At 34.4% G+C, this 23,630-nt stretch overlaps 1 protein-coding gene across 1 annotated transcript in view; it reads left to right on the forward strand.

Annotated features, from left to right (window-relative positions):
- Positions 1 to 341: 341 nt before the first annotated feature.
- Positions 342 to 23,630, forward strand: part of LOC131158062 (V-type proton ATPase catalytic subunit A) — a 28,238-nt gene continuing 4,949 nt past the window's right edge. The window contains exons 1-18 of the mRNA XM_058112623.1: positions 342 to 699; positions 2,820 to 2,946; positions 3,148 to 3,203; positions 3,285 to 3,341; positions 3,510 to 3,621; positions 3,742 to 3,779; positions 3,913 to 4,014; positions 5,325 to 5,381; positions 5,496 to 5,567; positions 5,671 to 5,772; positions 5,863 to 5,925; positions 6,021 to 6,153; positions 12,121 to 12,227; positions 18,234 to 18,428; positions 18,637 to 18,723; positions 18,851 to 18,955; positions 21,372 to 21,469; positions 21,584 to 21,662. Coding sequence (XP_057968606.1) covers positions 622 to 699; positions 2,820 to 2,946; positions 3,148 to 3,203; positions 3,285 to 3,341; positions 3,510 to 3,621; positions 3,742 to 3,779; positions 3,913 to 4,014; positions 5,325 to 5,381; positions 5,496 to 5,567; positions 5,671 to 5,772; positions 5,863 to 5,925; positions 6,021 to 6,153; positions 12,121 to 12,227; positions 18,234 to 18,428; positions 18,637 to 18,723; positions 18,851 to 18,955; positions 21,372 to 21,469; positions 21,584 to 21,662 — 1,668 coding nt within the window. The 5' untranslated portion in view covers positions 342 to 621. The remainder of the gene's footprint in view (positions 700 to 2,819; positions 2,947 to 3,147; positions 3,204 to 3,284; positions 3,342 to 3,509; positions 3,622 to 3,741; positions 3,780 to 3,912; positions 4,015 to 5,324; positions 5,382 to 5,495; positions 5,568 to 5,670; positions 5,773 to 5,862; positions 5,926 to 6,020; positions 6,154 to 12,120; positions 12,228 to 18,233; positions 18,429 to 18,636; positions 18,724 to 18,850; positions 18,956 to 21,371; positions 21,470 to 21,583; positions 21,663 to 23,630) is intronic.

The raw sequence follows: 23,630 nt of genomic DNA on the forward strand, positions 1-23,630 counted from the left end.
TTTTTTTTAAAAAGAATTTAATATTAAAAATTTGGAGTTTTAAAATATTTTGTGTTTAGTAAAAATTAAGTGTTGACCAAAAAAAAAATTAAATTGATATTTGAGAAATTTGAATATGTAATGCACAAACGCGCAGCATAAATCACAACTTCTTTTTTTTTTTTTGTTTTTTTTTTCTTTTATTAGGTGGCTATTTTTCATTTTTTTAAAAACTTTATAATTGCTATTTAAAAAAAAAAAAAAAAACTACACTTGAACAGCTCAGCCTCGCCCCCAACCTGGTGACGTGGCAAGATCCCAATGGTCGTAAAATCATCGGTTACTAGAGAGCAGCCTACTTCATGTAACACTGGATTGTTTTTTTTGGCCCGCTGCGAAGCTCCCCCGCACTATCCTTCATAATCCACGTTCTCTCTCCCTATCTGTCACGAGCTTCAACTTCGTTTCTTCCCATCTCTGAAGGGCCTAATCTCCACCCCCCCCCCCCCTCCCTCTTCCGATTTGGCTTGAAATTATAGGGAATTTGTTGATCTGGTTTGTTTCGGATTTGGTGCTCTCGATCTGTGAATCGATCGAGCTTCTTTGATCCTTGCCGCCTTCCCGTCTGATCCATCGGTCAAAATGCCGTCTGTGTACGGAGCTCGATTGACGACATTCGAGGACGCGGAGAAGGAGAGCGAGTATGGATACGTCCGAAAGGTACCTCGTTTCGATCTCTTCTCATCGTTTTGGTTATCGAAACGGATTTTCAGCAATTTGGTTCATTCACTAACAAGCCGCTTACGTATGATTGTATTGTTTATTGTTTTGAATATTGTGTTGTGTAAATTTTTATATGTTATATTTTTTCTATCTTCTTCTTGCATTACTCTAACTCTTTGTTTGGGAGGTTGGAGTTGGAAATATAGATTTGGATTTGTGTGAATCTAGACATTATAAAATTGTATTGTGTTTTGTTCAAATCCATATAAATCTAAATTTAAGACCTGTTGTGTATGCTACCATACAGAACCTGAGGGTCTCTTTTATTTTATTTTTTTATTTTTTATTTTTTAAAATTTTACTTTCTGAGCTAATCTTTGTACGCATATTATATCGGATTCATGTGCTCTAACTTTAAATGTGGCGTATAAGTTTCGAACTTGTTACATTGCCACCACTTATTCTTTTGGAGATTGAATTCAATGTCAGTACTTCTATGCTGTGCCTGGAGGCATGGATTTCTCAAGCTATGGATTTTAATTTATATGAATTTGGTCAAAAATCAATACAGTTATTACATGTTGTTCAAGTCCACACAAATTCAAGATCTCAACTACAAGCTGCCTAACATAGTGTGTGTTTTTTCCAAGTTTTTAAGCAGTGGGGGTTAATGCATGATCATTATGATGGTTGTTTTAGAAGATTTTATGTCATTTGCAGCAACTGCTGGACTTGGATGAGATTTACTTTAGAAGAAATTTGCACCTGTTGTATTAATGAATGCTTGATGGTGCAACTTTTTCTTTTCCTTCTCTCCCTCCTCTTCCTCCTTCTTCACCGTCTTTATATTGTTATCAGCATAAAACATGGTGATTCTTGAGAGATCAGTCCAATTTTTGACCTTGTAGCTTCTTCAGCCTAGGTCTACTTCACTGCTCGTAGTTTGAGCACTTCTGCCCCACAAAAGACAAACGAATATTTCAAGTTAATGCATTGCTTCAAAATATATCCATATATATATATATATATACATACATAGACACATTGTTAGAAGTTATTATTCACTGGAAATTTCAGTCATAGCTTGCTATTTGTTAAGGCTTGATATAAATTGTTTGCCCACAAACTAACATCTTAAGATTTCAAGAAAAGTGGCTGCTTATAATGTTATCTTATCAGAGCCATGGTTACCATGAGGTGCTGGCATTCTACTCTTGTTGCGCACAGTTATCATCTCCTTGTGAAAACAAATAAAAAAACCTATGTTATTCCACATAATTATTGTTAGTCTTTGTTTATGTCTCTACTGGCAATTGGGCTGCATGTGCGGGAGGAGTGTTAAAGGCTTGATATACATTGTTGGACCAACACCAAACAACTTAAGCTTTTAGGTAGAGTGGGTGGTTGCCTAACATGACTCTCTAATACTGATAACATTTTGTTTTTAATTTTATTAATTTCTGCATAATAAGAGTAAAATGGAGAAGATTTGAAGGATGTGTTAGCCAAAAGGCTACATGCTTGTTTGATTTCATTCTATTTCCCATGTTTGAAAATTGTTGGAGTTGGTTCTTTCCCTTTGTATATATTGCTGCATAGTATATTGTCAATAATGAAGGAAACAGAAGTTAAGAAACTGTACAGAATTTAAAGAAAGAAACAGAATTTTTAAATCATGAAACACCACCAGGTGGGCCTTTAATTTTGACCCAATCAAAATGCTTAATCATGATATTTCTGATAGACTTCTTTCTAGTGCTAGAACCAATATATATGTTGCAACATGGGCAAAAAAAATAGAATTTAAAATGCAAAACAATATCATAAAGTCATTAAAACAAAAAATAAATTTTTTTTTTATTTAAAAAATGGGCAGTTTTACAAGTGTTAGGAGTAATGAGAATTTTATGACGTAATAAGGGTAGTATAGTAATTTTCATTGCAAAAAAATGAAAATATTTCTCTTCGAGTTGGTGATTTTTATACAGAAGTTAGATGTAGTCATGCTTGTATCATCGTTGTTATTCTAGCATGTCTATATTTTTCATCCATATATTATATTCACACTTCATAGGCATGTTGCAAAGTGTTATTTTTATTTTAAATTTTCTGCACAGGTATCAGGACCAGTCGTTGTAGCAGATGGAATGGCAGGGGCAGCCATGTATGAACTGGTTCGTGTTGGTCATGACAACCTTATTGGGGAAATCATTCGATTGGAAGGGGATTCTGCTACCATCCAAGGTCTTAAACTTTAAAATCCTTGTAGATGACTATTTCCTTATTTAAAATTTTGGATTTTTTTGTTAACTCTGCTTTCTTAGCAGTGGCTGTTCTATTTTTTTTTTAAATAATGGACCTGTTTGACCTGCTGTAATCTGGTCTCTGATTCAAAAAAAGTAGATAATAAGTTAACAAAAAGTGTTATTTTAAATTTTTTTCCAGTTTATGAAGAAACAGCTGGGTTGATGGTAAATGACCCTGTTCTGCGAACACATAAGGTAGTTCTGCTACTTTGCTTTTTCATGCTTTCATAGATTAAGCTTGCATTGTAACTTTCATTAACTGAGTTGATATTGCAGCCTTTGTCAGTGGAGTTGGGACCTGGAATATTGGGGAATATATTTGATGGCATTCAGGTAGCCACCAGCTTAGTTTTATTTATGTACTAATTATATTTTTCAAGTCTCTTTTGGTTTGAGAACCAATTGTGTATATATGTATTTTTTTTGTAATTTTTAATTATTAGCATTATGATTACTGGACTAATTTGTGCCTTTTTTTTTTTTTTCATTGTATAAAATCAGAGGCCTTTGAAAACTATTGCTATAAGATCTGGTGATGTCTACATCCCCCGTGGTGTCTCTGTCCCAGCCCTTGACAAAGATACACTTTGGGAGTTTCAACCTAAAACTTTGGGTAACGTGTTAAATCCCATTAGCACTGATTAGTGGAGAAAAGTTGCCACCCTTCTCTTCATTCTTTTTTGTATTGGAGATGTTTAACATTCTTAAACACAATTTCATTTACTTGTTGCAGGTGAGGGGGATCTTCTAACAGGTGGAGACTTGTATGCTGTAAGTTTAATAAGCACTTGAATTTACTTTGTAACATTTTGAAGGTTGCTACTGAAAAATATGTGGTATGGCTTCTCTTTATTTTCTTTCATGGGTTTTATTCTAACTGGTTACATTCTGATTTTCAATGCAGACTGTTTTTGAGAACAGTCTAATGCAGCACCATATTGCGCTTCCTCCTGATTCTATGGGGAAAATCACTTACATTGCACCACCTGGTCAATACTCTTTGAAGGTATGTATTTTTGAACTACTTTTTCTCGTGCTGTTTTTCTAAGCCTTTCTTATGCTTGAATGTGGTCAAATTAGTACTTCAAGATTTCTCTATGGTTTTGTCAACCCTATGGGCTAGTCAGCACTTTTATATTCATGAATTTTGCAATCTGTGGTGTAGGATCTTATGCTTTAGGCTGAATAGTTAGAAATTTTTCACTGAAATCAGGGAAAGCAGAATAATGTTTTCCATTAAAATGCTTTACTTTATTTTATTTTATTTTATTTTCTTTATTTCTTGAGGAATCCTGGTCCTCCTTTAGCTTGTAGTTCATTTCCTTCTCTCATAATATATTTATTTAATTTTTCATTATTAAAAGAAAACGTTCATTACAATAGTTTATTTTATTGTTATACACAATTGTCATTTTCTTTTACTAATTTGTGGTTTGTGTGGATAGTTGCTATCAATGTTTTGAAAATCAAGGCTCGCCTTGAGATGAGGCATGCTTAAAGCACCGTAAGGCTTAGTCTGAATACCCAATCTCCAAAAGGCCAATGCATTATACACTGAAGCTTACAAATTTGTAAAAAATGAACACCTTTGCCATCTTGTCAGTTGAGGCTTACGCATTTTGAGTGTGTGAATCTCAATTTAGAATTTGTTAGAAAATTTTGACCACTTTTTTATATGGAAAGGAATGTCCTAATATGAATTGATCTTTAAAACTCTTGAACCTTGGGCCCTCAACCTTATCAAAATAATTGAGAGTTATAACCTTGATCGTGCAAATAATTTGAACTTTGTAGTTATATGACTACCTCTTAGAATGAGTTACTGAATTCAAGTTAGTATTTTCTGCATGGTCAACGAATAATTTAAAAACTATATTAAAATTTAAAATTTATTTTTAATTTTCTTTATTTTTAAAAATATGTGTAATTGTTTGCAGATTTTTATGTAAAAAATTAAATTCTCGGAAGGCTTACACTTCAACGCCTTAAGCGTTATGCCTCACCTCATAAGGGTTAAAACCCCTTGCTTTACACCTTTTCCTTTTAAAGTTCTTGGTGCTATATAATCAGTGCTGTTGCAAATTTGTTTTCCTTGCTCATATAAGTTAATGATCATATTGTTATGCTTCTGTGCAAGTGTCTGACATTGTGGGACAGAGGGTACTGGCTATAGTTAACTCTTAAAATTTGCATAAATTATCTGCAATATGTAAGCTTAGAGATTGACGAGTTTGTCTATTATCCATGTATTGGACTTCTACTCTTTTAAAAGAATGCATGCACTGATATTCCTTTTTTTTTTCCCCCCTGTTGCAGGATACTGTGTTAGAGCTTGAGTTTCAAGGTGTCAAAAAGCAATTTACAATGCTTCAGGTCAACTTGGATATCATTGTTTTTACTTTTAATGTGCATCAAAAGTATAACAGATGAAAGTTCTCTCTATTTTTTTTTTTTTAAAATTCTGGTTCGTGTTTCACCTGACTGCAGACTTGGCCTGTGCGTACACCACGGCCTGTTGCGGCAAAGCTTCCTGCTGATACTCCTTTACTAACTGGGCAGGTAGTTTCTTTGCCAACTGCATGCATTTTTATGTAGCTTGTTATATAGAGAATTTTATGTTCCTAATGACTTCTTTCTCCCACCTTAACCCCCAAAATATCAGCGTGTTCTTGATGCCTTGTTCCCTTCGGTTCTTGGTGGTACTTGTGCCATCCCTGGTGCATTTGGTTGTGGGAAAACTGTTATTAGTCAAGCTCTTTCAAAGGTGAACATGCCATTATTCACTCTAAATTCTTTAGTTTGGATAACTTTGTTTCTTACTAAGCTTCTGTTAATACATTCTGTTTATGTGCAGTATTCTAATTCTGATACTGTCGTTTATGTTGGCTGTGGTGAAAGGGGCAATGAAATGGCTGAGGTATGTTTTATTTGTTTTTTTGTGTCTCTTTATGGTAATTAGTTGTCTTTTTTATTGTTTCTTAGATGTTTAATGCAGATTATCTAATTGTTTAGGTTCTTATGGATTTTCCTCAATTGACAATGACATTGCCTGATGGTCGTGAAGAATCCGTTATGAAGCGAACTACACTTGTGGCTAATACTTCGAACATGCCTGTGGCTGCTCGTGAGGCTTCCATTTATACAGGTAATTACATTTGCTTGGTTGAGGTAGATTAAATGTTTTGGTGAATTACCTGTAGAATTAAGCTTTTCTTTATTTTACTGTTTGATAGTGTTGGTCCATACTTTTTTTTTCTGTCCTTTTTTGTCCGTGAAATCAGTGCTCCTTCATGTCTTCTGGAGAAATTTGAAATTTCTCTTAGTTAGTTGTGGTAGCCTTTTGAGATTACACGATTTTCAATTCTGGCTTCCAGTAGTTGATCTAATTCCAAATTTTCTATTTATGTGAAGGTCTACATTGGATTCTATTTATTATTACTTCTGTAGGCTTATATTTATTGTAATATTGTTCCTTCTGAAATATCATGGATGCGATATTGACCTAATTTGTTGCCAACTTATTTTATTGAGGGCATTGATGAGTGTACCTCTGTTGAAGTATAAAATTTCTAAATCTATCTTCATGTAAGTACACATTTTCTGAAAATGAATATATACAGTTGTATTTTTTCATTGTAGATTTTGCATGCATAAAAATGTATTTGAAATGCGTATAGCTGTGTCAGAGGCAACATCTCCTCGTGTCTATGCTACTTGCATGTCTACAAGATTAAAAAGTTTGTCTTTTGAATTGATGAGTATCTACCTGAAATCTTAACATTTCTTCTTTTGACTTCTATTGTAGTACATGAAATACTAAATTTCTTCTTTAACTTCTTGTATTGTAGTCCATGCCTTTCTATTATTCTTTCTTCTTTCTTTTCTTTATTGTTGTTTATTTTTTCATCCCCATTTGTTCAGCGCAATGTTTAAATGATGATTTTTTTGGATGAGAAAGGAAATTTAGTGAGTGAAGAAACTGGAGAACAAGGTGCCCCAACAATTGGAAACAAAAATAACATAAGAGCTGTGCTCCAATCCCTTTGCAAATCAGTCAGCGAAACACCACAAAACATTCCTGAAGCCAAAGCTCAAAGAGAAGCAAGAAAAAACCACCTTATCCCTAGTTAGTAGGATCATGCCATCATGCTATCCGTAGCCACTAGAACAGTGTATAACTTTTTTCTTTTTGAAAGTAAAGAAAAGGTTCACTTAAAGCATCAAGGGGGTACAAATTAAGTACAAAAAAGATTAAAAACAAAGATGCTGCTTGGGTACAATACAAGTTTTGATTTCAACAGTCTTTAACAATGTTAATGCTGTACTCTAAAAAGCCCTTCTATTTCTTTCCCTCTGCAATAGCCAGAAAATGGTTTGAGGAATCTGCTTTACAAGTTTGTCATTAATCTGTCTGTATGTATTCCATGCCATGCCGACAATTCTGTTGTAAGAGATCCTGCTGCTGCACATTTAATTCCCCAGCATGGCTTCTGCACAGCCCCAGGAGTTCCTTGTCCAGCTGCAGCAAATCAGGATGGGAAGGAATGCCCTTTATGAGACTAGAGAACATGCGATAGGAAATGCACCTTCTAAACCAATTCCTCTAGGCAGGCCTGAATCCCATTCTCTTCAGTACATGAACAGGAAGTCCCATGATACATGAAATGTATTTTCCATGCCTTAACTTGCATATTAGCACATTCTTTTAATTTTCTGTTTACCCCTTTATTGGCAATGAGGACCATATCAAGTATTTAGTGACCAATCTTATAGTTAGTTTATTAGCAAGGACTGCTATCGATGTATAGGTGGAACCCACGAGACTAATTGGCCTAAAATCCTAAAGTCACTGCCCGATCTTTCTTAGAAATCAAGACAATAAAAATGTTATTAACACAAGTCATGAAGTTATCTGTTTCTTGGAATTCTACAAACACTGTTTTGACGTCGTTCTTTAGCAACCCTCAATTTCTTGAAGAGATACTGTAGTAAATCGATTGGGTCCTGGGACTTTGTCCTTTTTGTACCACCTCCTAAGCACCCCGTTGACCTTGTTTTTCCTTAAACAGAGATTCCAATCATTTAGCTCTTTCTTTGCTGAATATGGTAAATTCTAGACCCTCCATCAAAGGTCTATCTGAGGCTTGCATGTAGAGACTTTTGCAGTAGTTACATAAATTCCTTCACCTCCTTCTCTTTCCACTTCTCTGCCATCTGGCTACACCTTACTGGTGTAACTAATTTTGCAGTGATAATTAGAATTGTATTTTTTTTTTCAAATTTTATTACACTCTTGAATGAGAGGGTCCTTAGCCTTTGTGTCAACAAGGTTTCCTACTTGCATCCACTAATTCCTTCCTGACCATAAACCCCCTCGCCATATCTTGGAACGAGATTTACTCTCAAGTTTCTTGTTCAGCAATTTCTCCTCTTGAACCCTGATTTCTTCAAAGATTTTTCTTTGTTTCATTTTTTCAAGTTGGCCTTCAGACCCTTGGGTTTTGAAATAATCACTTTGCTTAGTTGAATAGTGAACATGGTCTTTAAAAGTCTAGCATTCCTACCCATCGACGAAACCCTAATCCCCCGTTTGGTTTGCAGAATTAGGCCTGGAATGGAATCAAATTTCAGGAATGGAATCGCATTCTTGTTTTTAGTTTACGAATTCAAGGATGGAATTGTATTCTGGCCGGAATACGATTCCTATGAATGGGGGAATCACAATCCCAGTTTAGATAGGCTGGAATCAGTCTTCATTCCATGGAATCAAACACATTTTATGATAAATTTTTTTTAAAAACAACAAAAAATTCTAATAATACTAATTATTATTACTGTAATACTATTCTAATAAAAATAATAACAACTAATGTTAATTGCAATAACACTAAATAATATTTATTATTATAAAAATAATAATAACAACATGAACAATATTAATAATAAAAATCCAAAATAATAAAATCTTTGAAGGATAATAATTATTATAAAATTAAATAAAATAATAACAACTAATAATAACTACAATAAAATAATGTTTATTACTGTGAAAAAATAATAACAGCAAGAGCAATAACAACAAAAAAGGCAATAAAAATAAATTTAAGTATAATAATTACTATAAAAATAATAACAATAGTAATAACACCAATTAAAAATAATAATTTCACTAATAATAATCACTATTATGAAAATAATAAATAAAATTGTAACAAAAAAAAACAGCAATAAATAATAATACTAATTGCAAACAATAACAACTAATAATAATTACAATAACAATAATAATAACTAATAATAATATTTATTACTATTAAAATAATAATAACAACAAGGACAATAATAATAAATGGAAAAAAAAATAATTATTACTATTTAAGGACAATAATTAATACAAAAAAAATAAAAATAATAATATAACTAATAATAGTTACAAAGGCACTAATAATTATTACTATAAAATAATAATAACAAAAAGAACATTAAAAATAAATAAAAGCAAAAAAATAACAATAATTATTTTAAGGATAATAATTAGTATAAAAAAAAAGTAATAATAAAAATAATGAAAAAAATAACATTAAAACTAATAAAAATCACTATTATAAAATAAAAAATAATAATACGAAAATTAAATAATTCTGTATTAGGATTTTTAAATTAAAAAAATGACTTATTTTTCATTCATTATAAAGCCATTGAAGAATATCAGTTGTTGGAAAGAAATTGAAATTGGATTCCTAGTCATTCCATATTACTAACCAACAGCAATTGCATTCGAAAAGCAATTCCATTCCAATCTTGATTCCATTCCTCCCTTGATTCCTTTCTTGCTTCAATTTCATTCCACAAATTAAATAGGGGGTAAGAATTGCAAACCAGGCACAGTGCGGCAGCACCTTCTCTTTGGCTCTTGCTAAAATCCCCAACTTCACTCTCGAAAATCATCCACATCACAAGGAGACACCAGCAACTCTCCTAGATGACAAAAAAAAGTTTGGATCTTTCATTTCTGGGGAATTGTATATTCCCTGTACTTCATTAATCTGTTCTCAAATCATCATCAGTTATTTTGAAAACTGTGGGTTCTTGTGGGGGAGGAGGGAGAATTGAATCTCCTTGATTCGCTGTGCTACTCAATGTAGAGCTAATCAATGTTTTAAAAGACAAAGGCGTAATATGAGGCATTGAGGCGTTCTAACCCTTAAGAGGCAAGGTGTAACCCTTAAGGCTTTTTGGGGCCTAAGCCTTTTGAGAATTTTATTTTTAGATAAAAATATGTAAAAAAATTACATATATTTTTAAAATTAATAAAAAATTAAGAAAAGCGCGCATATAATGTAAATAAAATTAGACATGCTTTGCAAACAATTTGTTGGCTGCTCAAAATTCGCTAACATGAATTCATGACGTAAATCATGACGAGAGATATCTATACTATTACAAAGTTCAGTTTGTTTTCATGATCTAGATACAAATTAGTAATTTAGGAAAGGTTTGGTTTCTAGAGTTTTAGAAATCAACTCATATTATGACATACATTTGTATAAACATGTAGTTAAAATTTTATAGCCAAATCTAACTTGAGAATCAAAACCCAAAATGCGTATGCCTCAAAAGGCACAAAAGGCACACCTTTTGTACAAATGCACAAGTCTCAGCCTGTAATGCGTTTTGTCTTTTTGGAATTTGGTTTTTTCGATTGAACCTCGAGGTGTTTTAGGCAAGCCTCAATTAAGCCTTTTAAAACATTGGAGCTAAGGAGTAACCTGCATTGGAGTTGAATGTAAAGTTTTATATCCCCGCCCCCCCCTTGCCTGCCCTGGTGATGAATCTGTTTGTGCTGATGACATTTGAAACCTTTGTTTCCCAACCCCCAGCCCCATAAAAGGAAAAAATAAAATAAAAAGAACATTGGAACACTGTTCTATGATTTTGAGTTTTGACATAGGTCAGCAGAGGACTGGTGGTAAAGTATATGCATGGGGAGTTATTATTACTGCACAATGTCTGCAAGACTTGTGTGCTTTTATATTCTAAATGCCACCAACCAGACATAGCACAAAATATCTTATAATGAAAAAATAGCACAGTTATAGCAGTAGCACAGCATCCCGGGATGTGTACTTGTACAATCCAACAAAAATCAGATTGCAAAGGTAGTAAACTCTCTCTCTCTCTCTCATGCTAAGCAGATTGTAAATGAGATCTCATCGATCATTGGACCAATATTGCAGCAACAATTTATTTTGGATTTTTAATTAGGGTTTCCAAAAGGAGGAGTACGATACTAGCATAGCTTGGGGACAGACTTGCAAAAATGCAGTTGTGCATTTGGAATTAACACTTCCTTTGTTCATGAGGATTTTTTAAAAGCAATTTGTCCTGTTTTTTACTCAGAAGCAACACTATATGATTCTCCAAGTGCTATAGAAGAAACTTTTATTGAGCATTTTGACCCAGGAAAAAATTCTCGTGGTAATATTTTTTTTGAGGGTGTTAACACATCTATAGTGTGCAGCCAAGAGGGAAAATGGTTGTGTAACATTACATTCCTCTTTTTCTCTCGCTCTCCATCCAACATCCAAAATTGGGCATACAATTCCATGGACATTAGCACATCTCCATAAAGGAAAAGGGGTTTGTTACACAATTATGGTCCTGCCATGTTGGGTCCTAGTGGATGATATGCCTAATTTCTAGCTTTTTTGCCTGAAGTGATTGTTACTCAAGGAAAATAATTATGTCCTCCCCCCCCCCCCCCCAGCCCAATGAGATTGCTCCAAACAGTGAGTCTCACCCTGTAGGGTCCATATTTAGTCCTGTGGGACCCATTGCTTGGATTGATTTCATTGGTCAGAGGGGCCTGCTAATTTTTTTTTTGTTCTCAAGGTTCAAATTTTCACCTTTGTGTTCTTTCGCCATTTCAGCAGCAATGGCTCCTCACCGAGCATGTCTCCTCTCAACCCGTTTATGTGATAGTTCTGTCATCACTTTTTTTTTGCTTTAAGTTGATTTTCCTATGGCCGATGTATGCTTAGCTAAATTGTTATGGTAGGAATTGTGCTGCATGGCTTCTATCCTTTAACTCATGGGTGTTATGGATTTCCAGGAATCACACTCGCTGAATACTTCAGAGATATGGGCTATAATGTTAGTATGATGGCAGATTCAACTTCTCGTTGGGCAGAAGCTTTGCGTGAAATATCGGGTCGGCTGGTAGGTTTCCCTCTGAATTCCAGCGCATGCAAAAATGCATCTTACTATCTTGTTTTGTGTGCTAAAATTTTATTAAAAAATCCTATTTTTTAGTAGTATGTACTTTTAGCACCAGCCATCTTTCTTTTGTTACCAGAATGATTGTACTGAATGCTTTCATGACTTTGCATTCACTTGGGCACTTAGTGCTGATAATAGTAAAATGCGTTCAGGTAATGATGTCAAACTCAATGCTGATGTGTGAACCAAATTTATATATTATACCAGATTTGGGGAGTATATGCACATGATATGTATCCTTTTCCCCACCTTTTAAAATTGCTTAGCTATTTTTTCCGTTGATTGCAAAAGAAATATATTTTGAAAGAGAAGAAAGGGAATTAAGACCTAGGAGAGGACAAAGAGATCCTCATAGCAAGGAAAAAATAGAAATCAGTAGTAGAAATAAAACAGGATTAAGAAGATCCCTGTTTAAGCCCGTCCCTTTGTGGTTGATAGAGCTCTTTGATCTTGCTAGTTTCCTCTGACTTTTAGTTACTTCTCTTTTAGCACTATCCAACCAGACTTCATTCCCTCAACCAGCCACAATTCCATATCATCTAAGGTTTTTGAGCACCAACATCCTGTGTGTTAGCCACCTCCGCAGGAGTAGGTAAGATACCATCCCTACAATGATTATTCACAGCCAAGTCTACATCCATTCTTATGCTAAAAAAGAGATACATCCTCCAAACCTTCATATGGAGGAGGCACTTAAGAAATATACCCCAAGTACATCAGTAGAATTGGAAGCATAATCCAATTGTTTGCGAATCTCATCCAACAGTCGACCACTATTGCATGCAAAATCACTACCGTACTCACTGTCCTTTTCCCCCATTTCTTTTCCTTCTGAAAATGACTTCCTCTTTATCCTTCTTTAAGTCAGACCTTTTGAGATTCCTCAACATAAGAATTTCCAGCATCATTTTTTTTTTTTTCTGCATGTTTGAGTTCATACAATTGTTGACAAGCAAATTTTTCTTACCTTTCCGCTCCTTTGCTGATTGACACTTATACTCCTTCATATCCAAGCCTTTTTGCATTCTTTTCTGCCCCTTGCTCTACCCAGAAATACTTGCCACCTTTGGGGGGCAAACCATTGCCAAAATTCTTCTCCTTCTGATCTCCAACTGGTTGCTGCTCCTACTCCACCTGAGAACTTCCCTCTTAACAGCTTCAACTGAGAGCTCTCCTATCAATCCATCACCCCAGGCGATCTGCTACTACTACGTCCTTGTCCTGTCTGTAGAAAACGCCTTCCCACCATTTGAGGCCTTTTATCACGCAATAAGAAAGTTTTTGGGTGTCTATGCTACTTGAACCATGACGAATAAAATCTGCTTGACCTGTATTTTAATTCTGATTAGATTCCTGGGCTGTCGCAAGTGCCTTCTGGGCTCTGTTACCCATGTTCAGATTATAAGCCTGTTCATTTAAATGGCCTAACTGGGAAGGAAATGAGCTCTCTTTTAATGACCCAGGTCCAAACCAGTATTAGCCTGAAAATGGGCCTGTATAATACAAGGGACTGGCCCGCTTTAGATAAAAAGATACTCTTCTTTCTAAGTAACTGGCCCAATTCCAGAACAATCAATAAACAACCCAGCCATTCTTCTCTGCCACCACCACCTGACTCCATGATTGATGAACTAACTGACTGACTTCGCCTTCCACCAGCAGCTGGATGGAGATCCCTAGCCAACTGGTAAAATTCCTTCACAAAGCTTCCCTACCCATCTCTTTTTGAAACACCAGAAATGAATATCTCTTTCCTTTCCTCCCCAGCTCTCACTCTAGAAACTTCCCCACTTTCATCAAATCGACATCTTATACTGCATGCTATCCTCATAAATGCTTCGAAAACCCCTTCCCAACCAAAGATTGATCATCATTTAGAAACCAATTTGCAACAACTGTAGGAAATCTCCCTTACCTGTTTTGAGATTTTGTATTTGAGAACAAACAGACAAGGGCTCTCTTCCACTTCGACCAATCTCAGAGCGAAGGTCTTTCCTCTGGATCGATTGTTTTGATGTCTCTCCTATCATCTTTAATCTTTAAGCCATGGAACACTACTTCGCGGGAAACAAGAGGCTTCACAAGAGAGAGAGTGGGCTTACCCCATTGCCTGGATTGAATTAGTCAGCACATGTTTAGCTGTTAAAAATACTTTGGTCTATAAGTGAAATTTTGCCTATAATTCATGAATTCTTAATTTTACACATTATATAATGAGTCTGTTGATATACACCCAAAAAGGAGAATTTTTTTTGAAGTATAGATGCATTATGTTTGTGTGATCATTGCTTTTTTTACAGGTGACATTTTTTGATTTCATTGCAAGAGATTGTCCTGTTGCCATATACGAGCTTAGCAGTTATTAGCAATTGTATTTTTATGATCGATAGCAATATGATGGTGGGCATATACAGGGCCTGGCACTGTTCTGGGCTTTGTAAACGCATGTCTAGTCATATACAGGCCTGTATGGCCTGGGCTAGGCTATGCTATGTTTTGTAGGTCTGTGTAAATGCCACTCTGATTTTTGGCCAAGATTATTTTGGCATGGCCCAGCCTGGCTAGCCTGATTACTACTAGTTATTGTTGATTCTTTATTTAATTTAGATTATTATGATACACTTATTGATAAGCATTAGTTATTTTAATGGACAAATTAGTTGTATCTAAAACACTCATGCACACAATATGTTTGTTATCTTTCTGGATGGTGCCTGGGTTAATGGTGTTTTTAAGTCTGCTTGGGCCAATCATTATTAGAGTTGATGTTGGGCTCAGGACTTATAGAACACAATTTAAACTAATATAGGCTTCTGATTTGGTGTGAGCCTGGGCACTAATTGATATGCCGGGCATTTTTCCCTTTTATGTTTCTCCCCTCTGTTAAAGTGAGAAAATTATTATTTTTTGGTGGAAAAATTTATTTATCAGCCATGATTTGGTCATTGCTTATATTTTTTTTGCAACTTTGTCTTTCTTTTTTTTCTTATTACTTTTATTTTTTATCAGCAAAAGCAACAGTCTGGATTTTACTATTTTTAGACCATTCTGTAGGGTTCTTGAATGATTGGTACTAGATTCTGCCAGTTCCCAAAGTTTTCAATTAATATCTTTTCGCTATTTGCTGTTTGTTATTTTGTCTGAATTCTAGATTTTGTTAAACACGTGAAACTATTTGCTATCTTTTATTTTTTTGAAAATTTGCTACTATTATCCAAAAACATCCTGTGGAGGACTTGAACAATATAAGTACGTTATGTGATGTAGGACAAGTATTAGAATTCAGAAATGAAGAGAGAATTAGACAGAACTAGAAGAAGAGAAGGGACGAAGAAGAAGAACAAGAGAAATAAGAAGGAAGAAGAAAGAAGCAGCAGCAGGACAGAAGAAGAGAAAGATAGAATTAGGAGCAGAACAGAACACAATGACCGTTGAGAGAGGAAGAAATGGGAAGAAGAAGAAGAGAAGCAGGAACCTTTAGGAAAGAGACAGAGAGAGGGAAACTGCAGCAATCTGATTTCAAAATGATTGCTGTCCCATACATACACAATCGCAATACTTATTCATCCAATATCACAACTAACACAAACAATTACAAAGTAACCCCAGCTAAAACATGCAATTACAAAATAACCCAAAGTACATAAAATACACAAAACAAACCTAAATTAACTAAACTCCTAAAATAACCTAAGTTCTGCTGAACTAAAATAAAAAAGGCTAGCTACCATATAAACTTCTAAAGTTCTCAATTGGTGGTCCTCCATTGGTATATAAAGCCATTATCTATTGGTGATATTGTAATGTGGAGTTGGCCTCATGGATATAAGTACAACACTTTCATCACCAGTATTGCCCCCAAGCCTTGTCTTGTTTTCTCTCTCTCTCTTTTTTTTAAGGGGGTGGTAGTGGGTGGGGGTTTAGGTTCTTGAGTTTGGTGCGATGCGACATGGACACAATACACACACGGTATGGGATGTGGCATGGACACAACATCCTTTGAACATAATGGTCATTATCATCTCTCTTCCTCTCTCCCTCCCTTCCTCTCTCTTTGGCAATTAGGTGATCAATTGGTTTGGGTCCTTAAGTTATAATCCATACAATAAAATAAGCCTCAACTTTTTTTATATTTATTTCGAAGGCCAGAAACAAAATGAAATTTCTTTTGTAATCCAAAGATATCCATCTGCAATCCAAAAAAAAAAAAAAATTCACTACGCATGAGCTATAACTAGTATACTATTAGCAAGGCAATTATCCAATGCTGGTTTTGTTATTTATTAGTTTATTATGTCGCTGCTGCTCTTGCCAATCAGTTTCATAGGAAGCGCTACTGTGTGCTTTTAAATTGCAGCCTGACAACCCTTATAGTTGTATGCTTTATTTTTTTGGCAAATAATTGGACTATGTTTGACCTATAACTCTCCCTTGATGAAAATTATGTTTTCAATATTCCTTACCAATAGGGTAGATAAAATTTTGCAATTAGTGAGTGTTATTTTTGCTAAGTAGTTTATTGAGTTTTTTAGGCCATTGGAATTTCTCTTGGTAATTGGCATGAGAGAAAGATCTTCATGGTCTAATAAAAAAAGTGATTCCGCATACTCATACAGTTGGAGTAGATTATGATGGTACCTGTTTGTATTTGCTTGAAGTGTCAATTATAATCCATGCCCATTAAAGCTCCTACACCACCATAAATAAATGGGTTAGGGTATACCTATATAATTATATGGATCATAAATAGATGACCCATTTAGACCCAAAAATTAAATGAGTGAAAATGAGTGTACCCTCTTAATCCATCAACCCATTTAACTATCCTACACGGTCAACTTGCAATGGCAATCAATTAATGGCAGGCAATGTAAGGGTGGAAATGTGTGAGGAGTGGGGTTGTTTCATGGTTGTCAGCCACAAGTTCCCAGTAGATTTTGATGGCAGGAATGAGGTTGGTGACCAGAGATTTCCTTGACCTTCTAAGTGGAAATAAAATGATGGAACAATGGCATAATTACTGAAGTTCTTTATGTAATTAATTAGGTAATCATGTGTATAAATATACATATGTCATCATCCTTGAGGTATGTACGTAATTATGCATGTGAGAATATAGATATATATGTATATACGCAAGTGTTTGTCAAATTACGACAACAATAACAACAACCAAGACTTAAGTCCCACCAAGTGGGGTCGGCTAGTAAATTGCCATTAATGACCTGACCTGCTGTGAATTCATATGCACCCATTTAACATGTTCAGTGTTGGCCATAATTATTGAGGTTTAAACTATTGTGGTCAAACATTATTTTGAGTTTATAGAAATTGAATTGGTGTGTAACTGGTTGTTTTGAGTTTGTGTTCAACATTGAGGACTCTCAGATTTTGCTGGTTTATGGTGTCAAACCATATCCAGGCTGTCTTGGTTGAAAAAGAAGCCCCTCAAGAATCTCCTTTCATTGACAAAGGAAATTTGGTGTCAAGGTTTCTAGAGTTGTCCTGGTGTTAAATTTGTTGCTCAGCAGATGGTTAGCACATCTTCTATTCTTTTACCTCTTTAGGGGAATGACCAAGCTTTCAATAATTTTTTAATGTTTCCATAAATTGATTGCTGCAATGATGTAATCTCTGAATTAACTTAATATGTGGAGTTGATACATTTGAATTTAGCCTTCTTTCAAGAGTGATGTGGTTAAAAAATGTAATTAATTGTATTTATAGTTTATGTTGATATGTTACGCATACTCGTGGTCTGCCCCTTCCCGGACCCCACATATGCGGGAGCTTTGTGCACCAGCCTGCCCCCCCTCTTGTTGATATGTTAGTTCATACTCATTTAATTTTCATGTTTACAACAGACAAGCAGTGTTGGGAATTGTGTTTGGTTTGATTTATTTTTGGTGTCCTATAATGTTGATTTGTTTTAAATTTCTCATTCAGGCTGAGATGCCTGCGGATAGTGGGTATCCTGCTTATCTGGCAGCACGGTTAGCCTCATTCTATGAGCGTGCTGGTAAAGTGAAATGTCTTGGTGGGCCAGAACGCAATGGTAGTGTCACAATCGTTGGTGCTGTTTCTCCTCCTGGTGGAGATTTCTCAGATCCTGTGACGTCTGCTACCCTCAGTATTGTGCAGGTAATGAGTTGTCGACATTATTTTTCTCTAGTCAAACTGTACCTACAAAGAGGTATGCTAATTTGCTACAGCTATTCTGAGTGGGGTTCAATTCCTTCCAATTTTTTCTAGTTTTAAGGTTTTGATTGTTTTGAGATTCAGTTCGTGTGCAAGGCCATGGCAAGTAGATTCTGTCTCTCTTTTTCATTTTCTTTTTATATTTTCACAGGTTTTCTGGGGTCTGGACAAGAAACTTGCCCAGAGGAAACATTTCCCTTCTGTTAATTGGCTGATTTCTTACTCAAAATACTCCACGGTGCGTAAATGCCCCTTTATGTATTGAAAGTTCCAGATTGTGTGTCCTGGTTATATTTGGCTCCTTTCCCTGTAGCCTTTTATCTAGTGTGTGTTATAACCCCCCCTCTCTCTCTCTCTGTTTCTAGGCATTGGAGTCTTTCTATGAACGATTTGATCCAGATTTTATTGACATCAGGACAAAGGCCCGTGAAGTGCTGCAAAGAGAAGATGACTTGAATGAAATTGTCCAGGTATGTCTCTCTCTTAGTTCTAATTTTTAATTGTTTTTTTTTTCCTATTGAAGAATAGTAAATAATGTGGTGACTGGGCATCTATCCAGTTTGTTGACACGCATGATTTGGAGGACTGTCTGTGCTGCAAGTCAATAGGTTTTGTTCCCATGGGGACAGCTAAATGGGTTGGTCATGGGACATCCATATTGGAGGTCCCAGGTTCAAATCTTAGGGAAGGGTGAGCAGGGTTTGAGGATGGGGGTTGGCCCTTCTTCTTGTGTTGGGTACATTTAGCTTCCCAAATGGACCCCAAAAAAAGGTTGATAATATTCCATTTTAGGGATCTGTTAAGCTTGAGTTTCAGTGTTCTATAGCTTCTAGACTGTCACGTCCCTACTTTGGCATGTGATTGGCCATGACTTCATTGAAAATCTGATGGAGGCATCAGGCGTAGGGAAGGATTTGTTTCGCGAAACCATCATTTGAAAGCAAGTAATGAGCCAGTTAAGAGACAGTATTCATCAAAATATTCGAAACACAAAATACATGCATATATTTCATAATGCAACCAAAAATATATTACTTTCATTGACAAGCTCTTTACAGTGGGGTGTGCTTTATATGCCACATTTTTACACTTCCTATTCAAAATATGTTCACCAACAAAATGCAGGCTTTGTGTCTTCTTGACAGCCTATAGTACATGTCAAATTGTGGCTATCTCTTTGAAAAACTCAGCAAGTGGGGTTTTCCTTCAGTCCGACCTAACCTGAAATTGTTATAGAAGTAGGGTGAGCAACCATGAGCTCAGTAGTCATTCGTAATTTCCTTCTATTCATATACGGATTTCACTATTTCAAGATTTGATTTCTCTACATCTTTGCCTTAACATATTATGCAAGAACACACTCCTTATTCCGAGCAATTTCTTCATCTGGAATCACCATTAGAAGACGTTCAAATAGTACACATGCCAACATCATTTCAACATAGTAGTACTGTCTCAAATAAGTTTTCCATCTCAAACAAGTGCGAGTTTTAAGCCTAGCCAACCAATGCTTAATGTGGAAATACCCTTGGGAGGTTTGGGGCCATTCACCCAAGGGAGACACAATCCTTGCTCAAATTTTACAATATCGCAACCACAAACAACACACAATGCTAGCTATTTCACATAATAGCAATTCAATATATGCCCATACAAGCTATGCGATTACAAGTAAAACTATCATCCTTAAATTAAATATCTATCACATGAAAATTTCTTAGGTGAAACAAAATATGCTGCTATGATAAGCCAAGAGAACATATGTGCAACCATATCTAGTAATTAAAAATAACAAGATCAAATCATTCCTTGCTAGGATTCAATTTCATGCAAGTTTCTAGCCTTTACCTTGAGAAAAACTTTATTTTTACACAAAATCCCTAGATGAATAAATGAAAATTAGGAACATCTATCTTGATTATCAGCTTCTCCAATTTATTTTTAGGTTCCTCTAAATTTTCTGCATTTTCTCCTGATTTTGCATGAATTCCCCAATTTTCTGCGCAGTTTTTTACGTCTTCCTTCCTGGCCCCCTCTCTAGAACTAGTGTTTACAGCAAAAATTTATTGCATCATGTGTTGTTTCTGCTCTGCATGGCTGGAAATGGGCAGGACAGCACCTACTTGCTGTCCGTCCCCTTCTAGGATGGAAACATGGCAGGACAGCAGTAGCTGCTGGCAACAAGGGCCCTGCAGTGCTGCCACCTGTTAACCAGGTTGTCCCCTCGTGGTTTCACCATGCCCCTTTTTCTTTTTCCTTTCTATTTCTTCCCTAACTCCTATATTGTTATGTTTTGACATGGGTTTTCTTAATTTCCTTTCATCTAAGCCCCTCCTACCATTACTAAATTTGAATGAAATTTCCAATATAAATTAACGTACTTAATATAGAACATGGTTAACATCAACTCATTCAATACAAAAGAAAAGCAACAACCATGAAAAATTTATGAGGGTAGTTTAAAAGAAAGGGTATGATTATCTATCACATCCACACCTCCTTCAATGATCTGAAACATATGGTTGGTGAGTGTTAAGAGTTTGTTGCTGGGATTTGTCTAGTTAGGCTGATTTTTATGTGAGCAATATCATAAATATTATTTCTCCCATCAAGTTGGGCATTCTCTTTCGGTTGTTTTGGTGATTATTGCTTTCCTGATTTTCAGCCAGGTTGGACAACCTTGTAAGCCTGCTTTGCTTTACTTTTAGTAGTGGTGTTTTCTGTGTCTTTTTTGTTGTGTTGAGTTTCTTACTCCCCCTGTATATTCTTTCTTGTAATAATTTTTCTATTCCTCCCCTATCATATCCTTCACAAATAGATTATATAAAAATATAATTGAGTTCTAAGTTTTGTCTGTTTGCTCATGTCTTATTTTATTTTCTGCAGCTTGTCGGAAAGGATGCTTTGGCTGAAACTGATAAGATCATATTGGAGACGGCAAAGCTTCTGAGGGAGGACTATCTTGCTCAGAATGCATTTACTCCGTAAGCTGACCAAATATTTTATTTTCCTTTATGGATTTCCACCAACTCTCATAAATAGATGGGTTTGAATTTTTCTTTTTCTAAGCTTCCCAATATGCTGTGTGGCCATGACAGATATGATAAATTCTGCCCTTTCTACAAGTCTGTTTGGATGATGCGCAACATTATCCATTTCTGTAATTTGGCCAATCAGGTAAATTATTTTTCCTTCCTGATGATATATTATCATGCTGTGATCTTTATTATATCTATTTGATAGTTATCTAAATTGTATGATTTAATTTGTTCACTTGCCTACTGATCCAAATTTAGTAGTAAATCGAAGTAAATTGAAGTGCGCAAGAATTAACCAATAAATTGTATAATTATGAATTCAATCTTATAATTCACGATTCAGTAGGCAGTTAGGTCTAACCTAGATCTAACGTATCCAATTTGTTTCAGTCAAGCACAACTAGCTAAAAACCGAAAAAAAATCACCATTTTTTAAATGCAAAATGCTGTAAAATCTTGCCCAAGAGTATTTTAAAATTCAAATAAACAAAATCCATAAACTTTTCTCCTTTAAATTCTTTTGAATATTGATTCTAATCTTTTTCCGAAGAGTTTGAAGGTCCCATAGTTTTCATTTGTTTGATTCTCCTCTAGGATTGTTTATTAGAATCTTAGGGGCCATTTTTAACAGAAAAAAGAAACAAGAAAGGAAAACCAGAAAGGGAAAATAGAAACTAAAAACTAGCAATGTGTTTGGTTAACATTTCAAAAATTAAAAAAAAAAATTAAAACCTAATTGAACTCATACTCATCTTTGTCCTTGAATCAAATAACAATTAAAACATGATGAAAATGGCAAAAATGCAAAATAGTACAAATTTGAAAATATTATAGTAAATAATAGAAATTAATTATAAATGTTTTACTTAATTATTGTATTTCAAAACTCAGAGGCCTTTTTGTACTGCTGTCAAAAATTCTGAAAACTAAAATTAGAATTGAAAACTAAAACTTAGAAACAAAAGTTTAGAACCAAAAACTCGCGATCTGTTAATATTTCTAAAACTAAAAAAAAATAAAAAATTTACTAAACAAATACTTACTTTTGCCCTGAATATAATAATATGATTAACATTATAATTTTTTTTTTTAAAAAAATTTAAAGTATTATAATAAAATAAAAATTGTTGTAATTATTTTACTTAATTATTATATTTTAAAATTCACTTTAGAAGAACAACCTTATTATACATGACAATTGAAAAATATTTTTTAATCGATTTTATTATTTTTAAATTTTTTAAAATATGGATATTTTTATTTCAATTATATTTTAAATTCGCATGGTCATTTTACTTTAATTTTAAAAATTGTAAAATGAATGATTTAATTGAAAAAAGTTAATTTTGTATATTAAAGTATTTTGGGAAACACGTTGCTAAAACGATTGAAAACCATAGAATTTGATTTCTAATTTTTATTTATATTTTTTTTTGAAAAAGCTAGAAACTGACTAGACAAACAGAAAACTAGCAATATAAACAAATGCATTTTCATAATCTGTTTCTTCACTATACAGAAATGAAAACAAAATACAGAGTTATAGACGATTGTTATAGTGCTCCAAGAGCAATCCTATTCTGCATGACAATTGGAAAATGATAAATATATATTTTTTTAATAGAATTTTATTTTTTTCAATTTTTTAGAAATCTATTGATATTTTTATTTTAATTATATTATGATTGTTTTATTTTAATGTTAATTAGGAGTTGTGTATAAAATGAATGATTTAATCCAAAAAAGTGTAATTTGAATATTAAAATATTGTGACAACATGTTGCTAAAATAAATGAAGCTGTAATATCTGGTTTTTAGATTTTGCTGAAACAACTGAAAACCAACATTAAATGGGGAAAACTAGCAACTAACATATACTCATTATCATGAGCTGTTTCTTTGCTGTATTTGCAATGAAAATAAACAGAAATGATACTGAACAAGCCCTAAAGTGTTTGGGTATGAAAAATTTTCAAAAATTTGACAGTTCAAAGCCAAGTCATTTTTACTGTTTTAACTTTCTAATAAATAATATGCCTTCAATTTTTTTATAATGTGTATGGTTTGTTTTACATATACATACGTAACATACAAACTAGGTTGATGG

This window comes from Malania oleifera, chromosome 6 (genome assembly GCF_029873635.1).
Source record: "Malania oleifera isolate guangnan ecotype guangnan chromosome 6, ASM2987363v1, whole genome shotgun sequence".
Classification (NCBI taxonomy): domain Eukaryota; kingdom Viridiplantae; phylum Streptophyta; class Magnoliopsida; order Santalales; family Ximeniaceae; genus Malania; species Malania oleifera.